The sequence below is a fragment of the Odocoileus virginianus genome, chromosome 6 (assembly GCF_023699985.2).
Source record: "Odocoileus virginianus isolate 20LAN1187 ecotype Illinois chromosome 6, Ovbor_1.2, whole genome shotgun sequence".
NCBI lineage: Eukaryota > Metazoa > Chordata > Mammalia > Artiodactyla > Cervidae > Odocoileus > Odocoileus virginianus.
The window spans coordinates 73,296,097-73,312,251 of NC_069679.1; the positions used below are offsets into that span (position 1 = coordinate 73,296,097).

General features: G+C 43.3%; 1 protein-coding gene across 3 annotated transcripts; it reads left to right on the forward strand.

Annotated features, from left to right (window-relative positions):
* Positions 1-222: 222 nt before the first annotated feature.
* Positions 223-16,028, forward strand: EIF2B2 (eukaryotic translation initiation factor 2B subunit beta). Of its 3 annotated transcripts, none has more exons than XM_020906928.2 (8): positions 223-482; positions 587-707; positions 868-1,016; positions 1,958-2,121; positions 2,763-2,858; positions 3,762-3,899; positions 4,919-4,985; positions 13,142-16,028. In XM_020906928.2, exons 1-8 carry the CDS (start codon positions 320-322, stop codon positions 13,381-13,383), a joined length of 1,140 nt encoding a protein of 379 aa, XP_020762587.2. In that variant the 5' UTR covers positions 223-319; the 3' UTR covers positions 13,384-16,028. The 3 variants fall into 3 exon arrangements, with proteins under 3 accessions (XP_020762587.2, XP_070325744.1, XP_020762589.1); XM_070469643.1 differs by lacking the exon at positions 13,142-16,028 and adding an exon at positions 6,233-6,786 and having other exon boundaries at positions 227-482; positions 4,919-5,024; XM_020906930.2 differs by lacking the exon at positions 13,142-16,028 and adding an exon at positions 6,233-6,786 and having other exon boundaries at positions 228-482.
* Positions 16,029-16,155: the final 127 nt, after the last annotated feature.

The following is a 16,155-nucleotide window of genomic DNA, read 5'->3' on the forward strand; positions in this document are numbered from 1 at the left end:
GCTGTTTCCACAGCAACGGGACTAGCCACCCTCTTGTGGCGTCAACCGTCAAGTCTTCAGTGATCGAGAAGCCAGGAAAGGACACTTCCAGCCTTCTAACCTCCGAGGCCCGCGGACGCTCGGCGGTAAACGTAACACATCGAGTTCCAAGAGTCTGATTGGCTCTGTGGCGGGAGTTAGCAGAGAGGGGCGTGGCCCAGTCTTCTCCCAAGGGTGAGTTTTTTTCTAGCAGAGCGGAAGCCGACCTCTCCTGCCCCGGAAGTGCAAGCTCGGAGGTCTGCCAGGTGTGGATTCCGCCGGCAAGGCGGCTTCTTTCGAGATGCCAGGGGCAGCCGCCAAGGGCTCGGAGCTGTCCGAGAGGATCGAGAGTTTCGTGGAGGCGCTGAAGCGGGGCGGCGGGCGGCGCAGCTCCGAGGACATGGCCCGGGAGACTCTGGGGCTGCTTCGCCGCATCATCACGGACCACCACTGGAGCAATGCAGGTGAGGCAGGCCTCCCCCCTTTCTGATCCTGATTCCCAGGCGGAAAGTCGCCCAGGCCCCACGCCGCGCGCTTCTCGCCCTCACCTTTTCTCTTTGGGCCGTAGGGGAGCTGATGGAACTGATCCGCAGAGAAGGCCGGAGGATGACGGCCGCGCAACCCTCAGAGACCACCGTGGGCAACATGGTGCGGAGAGTGCTCAGAATCATCCGGGAGGAGTATGGCAGGTCAGGCCAACATCCTGAACCGGGGCTTGGGCCCAGTGAAGCTTTTTGCACGGGCCCCTCTCTCCCCCTGCTTGGAGCCTTTGTTGGAGCTGAGCAGCTGTCGTTACTTAAATGACCACATCTTTTCCCCCAACTCCTTTGGGTCTTGTTGCCTTCGTAGACTCCACGGACGCAGCGACGAGAGCGATCAGCAGGAGTCTCTGCACAAACTCTTGACATCCGGGGGCCTGAGCGAGGATTTCCGTTCCCATTATGCCCAACTCCAGTCCAACATCATTGAGGCAATTAATGAGCTGCTGGTGGAACTGGGTGAGTCCTGATCCTTAGGTGAACAGGACAAGTTGCAGGCAGATGAGGGAATAGAAGACCCTGGAAGTTGTTCATAAGCAGAGATGGGAGATAACCAGTTTTCTGGTCCTCAGAGGTTTGCCCTCATCCTGATTAAGAACGATTGGAATAGGTGGCAAGACTCAGATAACCCTCTCTACATTTCCTTACAGACTGACCCCTTATCGACTGCAAATCCACTGTGGCAAAGGCTGTTTAGGAAGAGCTTTTATTTTTTAAGATGAACCTCTGAAAACCATAGTTGATAAACCCTTTTTCACTCAACTTCTTGAAATTTTACATACACACACACATACATACCCATATGCATACACACAAGCCACTTTTATCCCTCCTGTCTTTGTGACCTAGGAGACCAGATATTTATTGCCCTGAAGTGTTCCCAGGAAAGGTAGAAACTGGGTCTGTCTGTGCACTGAGCTGCTTGCACTGAGCTGCTTCTTCCAAATTCCTCCCCTATTTTTCTTCTGTGTCCTCCCTGTCACGTGGAGGCATTATGGCCACCTTTTGGAGAAGGAATTCTTTTAGAGGGAAACTCTGTTTACCCTACTGTCAGCACTTTCAAATTTCCCAGATGGGACATTTCTTGCCTAAATTCATTGTCTTCAAAGTCAGTTGTAAAGAACTAGTTTTGGGGCGGGCTAGGGGTGAGGGGAGTAAGTTGATGAGTAGGGGTACTGCTGGGCGAGACGGTAGGCTGAGAGCTTGGGGGATAGAAAACCCTGGAGGGAGGGGCTTTTAAGGCAATAGGACATTTCATGTTTAGTCCATTGACCATGTGTTACCAGGCTCTGCTAGGTGGGCAGTGTACAAGAAGGGTACAGGTCCCTTTCTATTCTCTCTCAAGTCTGTGTTGTAGCATGGCTGTGTCGTATTTTCCATGCAAAACTGGCTTCTTGCAGAAGGGACAACGGAGAACATCGCAGCCCAGGCCTTGGAGCACATCCACTCCAATGAGGTCATCATGACCATTGGCTTCTCCCGCACAGTGGAGGCGTTCCTCAAAGAGGCCGCCCGAAAGAGGAAATTCCATGTCATCGTGGCAGAGTGTGCACCTTTCTGTCAGGTATGGGGACTGCTGGAGCTGCTAAGAAAAATTTAAAATGAGGAGAGAATAAAGGAGAGGTCGGTGGGCTCCATGCCGTCTTTGAATTGATGTGATTCAGACGTTGAGGAGATAGAGTTAAACATTTAAGAGAATTTCACGTTGTTGATCCTGTGAACATTCTTAAAGTATTCATTTAAGGAAGTTGAGTGAACTACTTGGCCCAAGAAAAGATAAATATTAGTTCTTTCAGAAATCAGAATACGGTAAATAACCTTGGGGATGACTGATGCTTGGTCTGACCTCACTCAGTCTTCAGGTAAATAATAGGTCTCCAGAAAGGAAATATGTAAGGATACAAGGATGTTGTAAAATAATGAGCCAGGAGCTGTCCTGTGCTCTCTGCCCAGTTACACAAGCAAGTTGTATTTCCAGTTCTGTGCCTGTCCCAGCACTGCTGGGGAGTAATAAACATTAATTAGCGTCCCCTGGGCTTCCTGCTGCTTCCCAGAGAACACCTACCAGATGAGTTAGTTACCTGTTGGAAGTTGCATGTTGGATATGCCCAGTGTCACACAGTCCCCCAGATTCAGTTATGTTTGAAAGCTTTTTCTCTCTCTCCTACTCTTCCTCTCAGCATCAGCCTTTCTCTCCAAATGCAGGGTCATGAGATGGCAGTCAATTTGTCTAAAGCAGGTATTGAGACAACTGTAATGACTGATGCTGCCATTTTTGCTGTTATGTCAAGAGTCAACAAGGTGGGTGCATTTGAGTTCTATTACATCAAATTTATGAAGATTATACTTTAAAATATTAATATCTGCCCCCCTCCCTGGCCCCAATATCTATAAGAAGAGAGGAGAGTTTCTAGTACCTTTTGAAAACACATACATGGACCTTTTAAATCTCTTATTCTATTAATATTGATCCCCCCTCTTTATTCCTCCCTTGGCTGCTGCTGCTACTAAGTTGCTTCAGTCATATCCGACTCTGTGCAACCCCATAGACAGCAGCCCACCAGGCTCCCTTGTCCCTGGGATTCTCCAGGCAAGAATACTGGAATGGGTTGTCATTTCCTTCTCCATTGCATGAAAGTGAAAAGTGAAAGTGAAGTCGCTCAGTCCTGTCCGACTCCTAGCAACCCCATGGACTGCAGCCTACCCGGCTCCTCTGTCCATGGGACTCTCCAGGCAAGAGTACTGGAGTGGGTTGCCATTGCCTTCTCTGTCCTCCCTTGGAGGCACCTCATTTTGGTTAAAGGATTGAAAGGAATGAAATGGGACTAAGCTAATCATGTCAGCATATTAGAGATCTGGTCGAGAGCTGCCCACTTCTGCTCAGAGAGCTTGGTAGTGGTGGATGGTAGAAGAAAGGCTTCCCACTTCTCAGGAGGTGTGGCAGATAGATTTCCAGAGAAGACAGGGCTAAGAGCAATAAACACTGCAGTTTTCTGTCCTGTACTGTGTTTATTTTTCCCTTGGGAATCCACTTTTATGCTAGAACTTGACCTAGAATCCCTTTCCCTCTCCTGGTGTGTGACCCCCACGCCCACCCCCTGCTAATTGCCAAGACTGGGAGCTAAGCATTCAGGCCCTCATGCCCAATGGCCTGTTGAAGACTCTGTTCTCGGGAGTTCTCTCTTCTTTCTTCCTGTCCCAAAGGTGATCATTGGCACAAAGACCATCCTGGCCAACGGTGCCCTGCGAGCTGTGGCAGGAACTCATACTCTAGCACTGGCAGCAAAACACCATTCCACCCCACTCATCGTCTGTGCTCCTATGTTCAAGCTTTCCCCACAGGTATGTCTGTCTGTCTCTAGCCAACAGAAGGAAGTCAAAGTATAGGTGTGAACTCTTTAACCTTCAACCTTCTCACTCTGGGATTTCTCTTTTTCTGCATTTACTCGGTGGATTAGACCCAGTGGAGACTGGAAAAGGTCACAGTGGTCTTGATCCAGGAAGAGCCATTGATAGTTACAACCTTTCAGCTTTAGGAGATCAAAATTGTAAGGTCAGGATAATATGTAGTTGGGGAAGGCCCTTTGTCTACATTGCCACCACTCCCCTGTCACCCTGACCATTTCTGAAAATGCCAAGCAAGTTGAAACTAGAAACATAGAATTGGTTTTTATTTGTCATAATTCTAGGAACTGTATTCTGTAGCCTGAACACAAGCAGTTACTAAGTAAAGACTCATTTTACCAGTGATAGAAACTACTTGCTTTGAAAATAACAACCTATCTATAGGTGTCTACTTATTAAAGAATTGAAGTGAAATTCACATAATACACAATTAACCATTTTAAAATGTACAGTTCAGTGGCATTTAGTACAATCATAGCATTGTGCAACTACCACTCTTTAGTTTCAGAATTTTTTCATCATCCCAGAGAAACACTCTGTACCCATTAAGTAATCACTCCCTTCTTTCTTTTCCCCATCTCCTAGTGATTGCTAATCTGCTTTGAGTCTCTATGGATTTGCTTAATTTTGATATTTCACATAAAAGAAGTCATACAGTATGGACCCTTTTGTTTCTGATTTCTAAATATTCTGGGAGTTCATCTGAGTTATAGAACATACTTTGTTCCTTTTTTGTGACTGAATAATGTTCTGTTGTATGGATATACCACAATTTAATCATCCATTCATCTGTTGATCAGCGTCTGGGTTATTTCTACCTTCTAGCTTTTATAAGTAATGCTGCAATAAGCCTTTGTAATCAAGTGTCTGGATGTCTTTTTATTTCTCTTGGGTGTATACCTGAAAGTCAAAGTGTCAGATCTCTCTTTTTCTCTTCCTAATTTTTCCTTTTCCAGTTCCCCAATGAAGAAGATTCATTTCACAAGTTCGTGGCTCCTGAAGAAGTCCTGCCTTTCACAGAAGGTACAGAAGTTGCTTCAATGTGTATGGCACACGCAGTTGGTGTGTTTTGGATTTTTGTATATATTTGTTTTGGTCTTTTGGTGGTCAATGGGATTGAATGTCGTTGGGCTGTGTTTTATTAATCATACTTCTTGTGGGGACTGTTCTCTTTAGCAACTTAGAGTGTTTGCAGACCTGACCTAATCCATGTTCATTTTCTTCTGAAACTAATATATTTTAGCTGAGTTATGGGGACCATGTGGGGTTGGATCACCTGGCATTGACTGGGATTGGCTTTGCAAGTTGAGATACAGGCAACAGCCCAATCAGAAAGTGTACTTGATTTTGGTTGCTGCAGGGAGTCATTTTGGTGATGTGACTGCTAAAGGAAGCAGGCTCTGAAATGTTACTTATAAAACTTGCCTGTAGTCTGGACACTTTTGTGTGTTGGGGACCTTTTCTCTTCTTCTGAAGGCAGCAACTTTGCTCAGTGAGCTTGCTGCCTCATCAACAGTTTGCATGATCTTTAACATCCTCCGGGAGCAGAACATAGTACCTGGAGTGCTGATTCTTCTTGGAAATTTAATAGCTTCACCATTTATTCAAACATTCATTCTTTCAAGAAAGATTTATGAGTCTTGAGCACCCACTGTGTATCCAGCACTATTTCAGGCACTAGGGATATAACAGTGATTAACACAGATGGGCCCTGCTCCCCCAGAGTTTAAATCATTTTGCAAAAGACAGACAAGAATATGTCAGGGCATGAAGTGTTTTAGGAAGAAAATACAGATGATATGATGGAAAGTGACTAGGGGACTACCTTAGACTGGGGAAGGGACTTAATGAGATGGCATTTCAGCTGATTCCTGAAGGAGTAGAGCCTGCCACGTGAAGGTGAAGGAAAGAGTTTTCCAGATGTTGGTGCAAAAGACCTGAGTTAGGTACATGCTTAGCCAGGTGGGAAAAGATGGCCATGTGGCTGGAGAGCAAGAGGGAGAGCGATACGGCCTACAGTGTAGTGCAGTGGGAGGGCCCAAGTCTTGATGGCTGCAATCCCGAATTTGAAACTTTTTTTGCCTTTCTATGGAGAGTCGTAAACACAGGCAAGATCATGATCAGATGTCTTTTCTTCTGGTTTGTATTTTGCTACAGCTTCCCTTCCTTGGGGTGGCAAGTATCCCTGTGTTATTGAGCCTAGAATCCATGAGATACTTATTAGAACAGGAGCCTCGGTTTTGTCTTTAGCTTGTGTGATTGCCTTTCAGGGGACATCTTGGAGAAGGTCAGTGTCCATTGCCCCGTGTTTGACTACGTCCCTCCAGAGCTCATTACTCTGTTTATCTCCAATATTGGTGGGAATGCACCTTCCTACATCTACCGCCTGATGAGTGAACTCTACCATCCTGACGATCACATCCTATAACCGCCACTCGCTCTAAGCAGAAGCTGCTTAGGCAAAGACTGAACTGAGAGGAGATTTCTGTGCCACGACTGAAATGCATCTTCCTTGTAATGGGGGAGCGAACAAGAGTCAGCCTTAGAAAACCTGATACTGTTTCCTGCCAATTCGGTCATCCCATAACTGAGATGCATCTCCAGGACTGTTCTTTGTCTCTTGGATCTTACAGAGCCAGCAGAGCTTAATCTCTTGATTTCGGAGCCTCTTAGTGACTTGGAGCATCTGTTTCAGGAACTTAAACTTCCTGGTTCAGTGGTGTTTTAAACACAACACTGAAGACTTGCTGGGCTACAGGTTTTTGCTCAGAAATGACTGCCACACCTTTTCCGAGGCCGTGCCAATAAAAGCTGCTTGAAGGTTCCTGAGTTGGTTTATTTATTGTTCTGCTCCGACTGAACTGCCTGAAACAGCAGCAGCAGAGCCCTTTGGTGTTTTCATAGAGGGCAGTAATTAGAGGTAACAGCCTAAAACAGAAATTCAGATGAAAGTATTTATGATTTCCTTTATAACTCACTGGAAATGGTCCCAAACAACTCGTTAATAATCCAAGACAGTGGTTCCAAAATCTCTGATCATCAGAATCATCTGGGAGCTTAAGAAAATATACAATCTCAGCCTCCATCTCAGACCTACTGTGTCTGATCTCTGGGTTGGCTTAGAGTGTCCTGGGAATATGCTTAGAGCCTCCCGGAAAAGGACCCCCTCGTGAACTATTAATAGAACTGCAAATTGGTGCAACCTTTTCCAGGGAAATTTTCAACCTTCTAGATTTATTTTTGCAAGCACAGACATAGGCAAGAATGTCCATTGTAGCAGCCGTAATGTCACAGCCTAAGGGTCCAGCAATATAGCATTTTGTATTCTGTTAGTTAAAAACAAGAAAGGTTTTTAAATGTGACCTACTTGATGATGTACACCTTGCATTAGAGGTTTCAAAAGGTGATTTGAGATCAGTGTCTGGATTAAAAACATTTTGATTGATTCATCTGGTATTTAATTTGAATTAGTTACCAGTATTTTAAAATCTGGATGTTACACATTAGATAAATTCAGATTTCTTCCGTCTCCTGAAGATTTGGTGAACTCTGGGCCCGCATTCCCAAATGGCAACAATTTGACTATAGGTGGATAGCTTCTAATTCTAGTAAATGGGAACCCCATTTTCTACAATTCCAAGCCAGGTTCACAAAACTCATTTATATTGTCTGCTGAACCCTTATGGGCATCTGGTGACCCTTGTGTTAATGCATGGGATAGATATATAAGCAAGTCTATTTTATATTCTATTAACCAAAAACAAGCTGGGGAAAAAACCAAGCTGCAGAGCAATCTGCATGAAATGACCCTTAGCTCCTTAAATTATGTGGATGCACAGGATAAAAATCTGGAAGAATTAACACCAAACAGTGGCAAGCAGAAGGATAGTTTCTGATTTTATTTAGGATATTGTTTCTATTCTTCATGTGTGCTACTTTAGTGATTTATGTTTTCAAAAAGCCTCCTCAGGTCAGATGATCTGGATGCCATGTTTGGGAAGCATGGTGCAAAGCAAACTTCTTCTCAGGGCCAAGATCCCCCAAGTGTGCAAGGGAACCCCCCTGGGATGCTTGTCACAAAGTCAACCTCTGGCATCAGTATCTATGAGGCATAAGGTGGAAGTTCTAGGAATCTGCATGTTTAAGAAGCATCTCAAGGGATTTTACCAGGTGATTTGATATTTGTGTTTTGGTAAACACTGGCCAGAAGGTAGACAATGAGGGAAAGGCCTCTACTCGGATCCTACTTGACGTGGGCAGATCTTTGCCTTAGGACTCTTGTCTTCCCTGAGAGAGGAGAAAGGCAATTCTGAAGAGAGTCAGTCTAAAGAACTGATCTGAAAGCTCTCTGACCCAGAAGAGCCCGGCTCACGCAGGTCTTTGTTGTCAATTATTTCTTAAAACATCTAAGACCGCATGCTTTCTCAGTAAAGTGGCTTGTAGCTACCCGTTTCAAGCAGTCTTTGAAGCCTTTGAAGGCACCCATCCTAACAGCGGCTCGCCTGGATATGACTGTGCTCTGGAGGAAGAGCAGAAGGAATTTAAATCTGTTTCTGAAAGTCTGTTATGATACTTGTCCTTTGTGCATCTTAGTCTCTGGGTCTAAAGTTAGCACCAGCATCCTTCCCAGGCATCCCTGAGATGGACGAAGGTCACCAGGCTAGAGGCATGTTGTCTGCAGCCTGCTCTTACAGTGCCTGCCACAGAGCTGCACAGATGTGGATTCTTTGGACTTTAGAACTTCAATTAAGCAAATCCCACTACGCTATTTATATACCTCACTTTTTAATTTCTTTCCCTTTTCCTGCTTGAGGAAGAGTAAATATTGGAAAGGGAGAACCTGATCTGAGCAGGGGGACACCGAGGTGTTCTAGTTAGCTTACTACCTGTCAACCTTTGTTTGAACTTGCTTCCCACCCCTGCCTTTGCAGCAGAACTCAGAAGCTCGTTTAAAAACAGTGGTAGCTTAGAATTAATCAGGGATTCCATGGACATGAAAGTCTTCCTGAATATGCTAAATAAACCAAGTTAGATCACTCACTCCATAGAGTTTGTAAAGACGTGTTTTCCCACGGTTTGTATCTTCCAATTTGGACGGCGGGCAGGAAAGGCACAAGTTCCTGGAACTCAAATAAAGAACAGAAATTCCTAATATAGCCTCCTAAGAGAAGTCTCTGAAAAATACTCTACCAAGAAAAACTGAAGTGTAAAGTGATACCTCAAAAGAAATGCCGGTACTCGTAAGATCGTAAGTTTCACTGATGTGCCTGAAAGCCATTTCTCAACGTGAACTGTTGCAGCAGTCTTTGGGTTCATGAAGGCTGCCCAGCTCACAGTTCCACCCTGGAGCTCCCTGACTCTGTGATACCACATGTGTAGACCTCGGTACAACAACATGCTTTGCCATAAAGATAGTACCAGATGGGGATGTCACTATTGTAAAGGCTCCATACTATCCACCTGTCCTCACAAAAACTCTACTCTGCAGACACGTACCCAGTTGACACCAAGGAGCTATTTTGAAATGTGGTTTGGAAGTGTTTTTCTTATCTGGTCTACTTTGCTCTGAATTACCCTTTCATTCACCAAACAGTTGTTCCAGGATGTTGCACAATGGCTAAGCAATTACTATTAATAAAGAGCTATGGTCTAAGCTTTCAACCTTCACAACACGCGGGGCTGCCTTCAAGCCTAACCGCACTTGAAATGATGATCTCCTGATGTTTATATTAAGTACTCTCATGACAAGAAGGGGCCTTTCAGTAGTGTATTTGCAGGCATGTTATTTTCATTTAGAATTAAGACCTGCCTAGAGAAGAAGGAAGCTACTTAAAGACTTGACAAGATTCATAATTTATATGTAAAATTCTACAGTTAACTACTATTAAAGAGAGGTGGTAGCATATTTAAGTAATGATAGACTAAGGGCAGTGATAAACTAATGATAGACTAACTCCAGACTACCTTTTTTTTTAAAATCACAGTTGGATACTCTTTTCTCTTAAAGTAAATATGAGCAAACTGTTTAGTCAGGCAAGTTGTACAGGGAAAATCTGGCCAAATCCAGCTTCTTCACACTGCTACTTGAGTCACGCTAGCTTGCTGGCTCGATAGATTGCAAAATATTAGATATTCAGATTTCCACAGTCTTTGATCAGGTTGCCTGAGCTTTATTAGATGTTTCTAGATAAAACTGAGTGCTCTGTGACAAACGGGCATGGGATGAAAGTGATTCAAAGGCTTGAAAAGTCCTAAACCATAGGATAACTTTTTTTATTGCCTCCACAATTTCTGCAGCAATACGTTTAGAAGGGACTCACTAGAGGTTATTGAATGATAAACAAATGAATAAATGGAGGGATAGAAGGGAGAAAAGGTTTATTTGGTGCAGATTATCCAGATTTTTGGTTTCCTAGGCTTCCTTCTTTTCCTCTCTTCTGAGCCCACATTTTGCCATCTCAGTGTTGATGAACACCTTCAGCTGAGAAGGGGTGAAAACAGGCGTGATATACAGTGGCAAACACAGCAGTCAGTTCTTATTGTTAGCCTGCTTGTGTAAAGGGTTTTGATGAAAGGGGGTGCACCTCAGTGGAAAACAGGTAAGGAGAACCTGGTTCTTTGTGCCAGAAACTGCTCTTCCCTCCTTTCAGGGATGCTGGTGCCGGCCCCCAGCTGAGGCTTCCACTGAAGCTGGTGGTTGTCAGTGCTGTCTAGGAAATGATGGGCTGCGTCTGTTCTCCCTTGGCATGGCTTCCTCAGCCCCCAACACATCTCCAGGACTTGGCCTTGAGCCCCCTCCTGCTCTGACCTGTTGGGGTTGCCTTGTTCTTTTTACTGTCTGTTAGGCTCAGATCCCAGCTGTTGATTTGTGTCTGACCTTTTCCCTTGCTCTGATGTCTGATTGCTAGATCCTCTTCATTTTCAGCTACTCAAGGAGTTCCACCTCCCCACCTGGGTTCTGGACTTTGCCCTAGCCTCTCCTTTTCCTTCTAGCCTACCCTTTAAGCTTTGCCAAATTTCTGTCTTAGAAAAAATTCATGTATTTTTGGCCACATGGCTTGTTGGGATCTTAGTTTCCTGGCCAGGGATAAAACCCAGTGAGAGAGTCCTAACCATTGGACGGCCCAGGGAATTCCTACCTTGAGCTTTTCTGATACTAGCTTCTCAGTTGAGTTCAGTCGCTCAGTCATGTCTGACTCTTTGAGACCCCATGGACTGCAGCAATTCCCTGTCCATCACCAACTCCTGGAGCTTGCTCAAACTCCTATCCATCAACTTGGTGATGCCATTCAACCATCTCATCCTCTATCATCCCCTTCTCCTGCCTTCAATCTTTGCCAGCATCAGGGTCTTTTCCAATGAGTCAATTCTTTGCATCAGGTGGCCAAAGTATTGGAGCTTCAGCTTCAGCATCAGTCCTTCCAGTGAATATTCAGACTGATTTCCTTTAGGATTGACTGGTTTGATCTCCTTGCAGTCCAAGGGACTCTTCAAGAGTCTTCTCCAACACCACAGTTCAAAAGCGTCAGTTCTTCAGCGCTCAGCTTTCTTTACTAGCTTCTATTGCCATCTTAATTCTGACTGTAGAATTATCACCTTTTATTTCAATAATAAAGACATAGCTGTAACTCATGGTGATCCCTACACTTAGAGGAAGTTACCATAGTCTATCATTAGTTTCTGGCTTCCTTGATAGCTCAGTGGGTAAAGAATCCACCTACCAAGGCAGGAGACACAGGAGATGTGCAGTTTGATCTCTGGGTTGGGAAGATCCCCTGGAGGAGAAAAAAAGCAACTCACTCCACTATTCTTGCATGGAAAATTCCATGGACAGAGGAACCTGGCAGGCTACAGTCCATGGGGTTGCAGAGAGCCATTCCCAACTGAGCACATGGCATACACATTAATTAGTTTCCTTGTCTCTCTCCCTAACTGAAGCTAAGCGTCTTGAAGGTATACACCTTTATTTCCCAATGCACTTCTGATGAGTGTTACTGACAAAAGGAACTCTCAAGAATGGTTTTGTTGCACTTCTCATCTCTCAAGTTTTACTCTGAAGTTAACAAAGCCTCCTCCACCAACCAGGATCGAACAAAGTTGAACCACCCCAGGTTTACAATCTGATAAATCCCTAATAAATTAAAAATATGTTGTGCAGTGTGGGGTAATAATGGGAAGGAGGGTGCAACGTGAAGTCCAACAGACCTGGGCTGGAATTCTCATGCTCAGCAAACCTGTTAACATCTCTGAGGCTAAGAAGTCTCACTGCAAGAGAGAGATATTAGCTTCCTAAGGGGACTTTGTAAGGATTAGAGATCACATATACAAAGCTTTTGGTATAATAGTGAGCCCTCAGGAAATGGTAGCCAGCGTTGTTCTTGGAGCCATAAAACATGGATACCATGCTCTGCTTTACTTATTAGCTGTGTGATGTTAGACAGTATTTTTCGGCCTTAGTTTCCCACTTCGTAGAATGGGGAGAATAATTACCACCTTATTTCATGGGTTGCCAAGAATTCAAGTAAATTATGCAAATATTATTTGTAATATGGCACCTGATTAAAAAAACTTAACAGAATGCTAACAGGCAATAAAAGTAATGATATTTTTTGCTAATTGGTTGATTTTGTGCTGATGCATGCTACTGCGTGTATAAATTATTAAGATAGAGAACACTTTGTATTGTGTGTGTTTAATTGAATTCTGAAACTTCAGTGGAATTATAAAACCTTGGCTGTTTTAGGTAAATTTTGGAAATAACAAATTCATTTCCTTATTACCTGAATGTGATGGGGTAAAAACAGTAAGGATAACATGTATATAGTGACTACATAATCAGTGTTTTTACCCTTTTGTTATGATTGCTGTTATGTGAAACTAAAGATACTAGATTGATGTAACTATGTGATCAGCATTTTGACTCTTTGTTATAAATCATTTCTGCTGTGTAAAGATAAAGATGGGTAGATTAATAAAAAAAAATTATTGAGAAAGAATAATTATCTCTTGCATTGCTAGAGTCAGGCTGGCCAGGATGACTGGTTACATGATTTCTGGAGAACTTTTTCTAGTCTCCTGCTCAAGAACACAGAGTTTGGGATTTTTAGCAAAACCTTGTGAAATCACACCCCATCATCCTAACATAAGAGGTATAGTAAGACTTTTTTTTAATCCTACAGATTGGTCTGACCTGAGAAGATTTTTAAAACACCTGGGACAGCTGACCTCCGTGAAGTTCTGGGCAGTGGTGGCAGAGGTCCAGAGGCCACAGCACCCCACTGCTTCTGGAGGCCGAGGCCCTGAAGACGCTCTCCTTCCTAAGGTCACACCTCCCAGCCTAGGCGATCATTTATACGTATTTAGAGGAAGAAGGGCCATATTTAGACAGTGGCGCCTATTCTTCCGGGGTCCAATTACATAATTCTACAACGATCCCCTTGAAAACCAGTGAAGGCTTTCCCTAAACCTTCTGTGAATGCGCTACTTCATCGCTCCCATAAGATTCACTGCAAGGCTGCTGGCAAGTGAATTTTTCTTCCATGAGGACAAATCTGATTCCAGTATTTAAAAAGGAAGAAAATCATTCCGTTTGCAACAAAGACCAGTGTGAGCAGGCTGGCCAGGAAATACCAAAGTAGAAATTCTCATCGCAACATCTTTCTCATCACATGGCATCCCATTCAAAACACATCCCATCCCAGACATATTACTAGCTTTGTCTTTGCTTTTTTTGGTTTTCCTTTCATAGTACTTTAGAGTCTTATCAACCAGAGATCAAGTCATCTAAAAAGGTGGGACAAGTATGGATTAAGAGTAGCATAACAAGCATTTGCAGAAAGATCAGTCCTGGTCCCAAATGAAATTATGGGGCCATTAGATAGGTGTACCGCAATAAAAAAACCAAGATGCAATTTGAAAGGGACCAAAATAACACTTGTCTCCTGAAAAAGTGTAGAGACTGTATCTGGTTAGGTTGAAAGAATTAATGCTGCATTTTTGATATGAAAATTGCTTTCACATTAAGAGAGATACTTTGTGTACAAAAAAAATCTTTTCTAAAACAAGCTCACAGTACTTTCACCATTTTTCTGGTCTGGGATATGAACAGTATCAGTCTCTGAGAGAGGGGGGGGTTATTTATTATTTTGCCTTATATTCTCTTACTTATTAATATGACTTCCCTGGTGGCTCAGATGGTAAAGCGTCTGCCTACAATGTGGGAGACCCGGGTTCAACCCCTGGGTCAGGAAAATCTCCTGGAGAAGGAAATGGCAACCCACTCCAGTATTCTTGCCTGGAAAATCCCATGGATGGAGAAGCCTGGTAGGCTACAGTCCATGGGGTCACAAAGAGTCGGACACAACTGAGCGACTTCACTTTTCACTTATGAACAATAATTGGTTCTATCAAATAACCATACCTATGTCTTTTATCAAAGACTTCTATTGGTAATCTTCCTCAAAATAGATTCAGGTAAAATTGTTATTTGTGCATTTTGTGGACTACCAAAACTTGAGACTTCATTTATTATTGTTATTTTTTAAGTTTTTTAAACTAATAACTTATTTTTGGCTGTGCTTGGCCTTCGTTGCTGTGCATGGGCTTTCTCCAGTTATGGTGAGCAGGGGCTACTCTCTAGTTGCGGTGTGCTGCCTTCTCATTGCAGTGGCTTCTCTTGTTGCGGAGCACAGAATGTAGATGTGTGAGCTCAGCAGTTGTTACTGAGACTTGGTTGCCCCTTGGCACATGGGATCTTCCCAGATCAAGGATTGAACCCGTGTCCCCTGCATTGGCAGGCAGATTCTTAACCACTGGACCACCAGGGAAGTCTGAAACTTCATTATTGATTTCAGTTTTGAGACTGTACAGACAATTCAGAATATTCATGAACTGGGTCAAGGTGATAAACGTGGGCTGAAAGAAATCATAGGATTCAGAACAACTAAACTGTGCATTTTGCTGGCATTTGGGCCACACTATGAACAGCAAATGTTTTGTGTATCTTGTAGCTCTTTTACTGTCGGGGAGGGGGAGCAAACTGCTGATGCAACCTGGCCGAGGCTTCTTCACCGAGGGCTCCTATCTTTTCTGCTGCTGCCTTCTTGAGTTCTTGTTTCCCTGTGTCATCAGCCAGGGCAGCCTGGACTGCACTTTCAGCCAGCAGGGAACAGTGCAGCCACAGGAGGAAGGCAGAGTTCCTTGGCTATGTCCATGTATTTGATGGTTCAAGCTTCCTCTACTGTTTTCCCTTTTACCTACTGGGTGGCTAACCAGCTGGACGCAACTGCAGAACTACAGCCAAATCTTAGACCTGGCATTCATGATCCTGAAGAAATCATATGTTAAACATACTTTGACACCTACTGTGTTATATATCATCAGATGTGCCTTGAGAATAGTATATGTAACATTAAAAAAAGTTGCTGGCTATAGGAAATGTTATTTTGTTTTCAAAATATGGCAGAGATGGGGGGAGGTGGGTGGGGTGGGATCCCTAACCTAATATTCTTTATGAAAGCATTAGCTGCTTTTGTTACATTTTTAATAATATGCAACCACTTCTTCACCTGAGGAAAACTAGAATGAAATGCAGTCTAAGATATTTTGCACTGAATTGTAAGTTCTTCATTAGTTTTAGTCTGGAAACTGGTCTGTTTTAATGTGTTTTAAAAATGCTGTATTGTAGAGGGAAATCTGCAGACCACTGGAATACACTTGTTAAACACTCATCTGCAGGGACACTGGGTGTTATTGGCAGTGACTGTTCTACATTGAGGCTTTGTTTGGTTTATTTATTAAAGTGTACAGTATTTAAAAAATCAAACATAGCTTTAGTTAAAACACTAAACTGAATTAGTCATGTCCATTCAGACATAACCTGAACTACTGAAAGGATCAATTTCCAGAAGGTTTATTCTGTATAAACTACATGTTAGTCTTCAGTAGAGTATCTTTTCTTTTTTTTTTTCTCTTTTTTTTTTTTTTTGGTTTTGATTGTTTGATGTGCAATATGTTTTTGTATGCAGGTAGTAAATAAACTTTTGATCTTCAAAAAAAACAAACAAACATGATCTTCCCCTCTTCATCCACTTTAATCTGTAATTGTATTACATCACCACAGGCTACAGCCCTCACCAATACAGTTCCAACATTTTTAGATGTCAGGGGACCTGTTTCTAGAATTTTCATATGA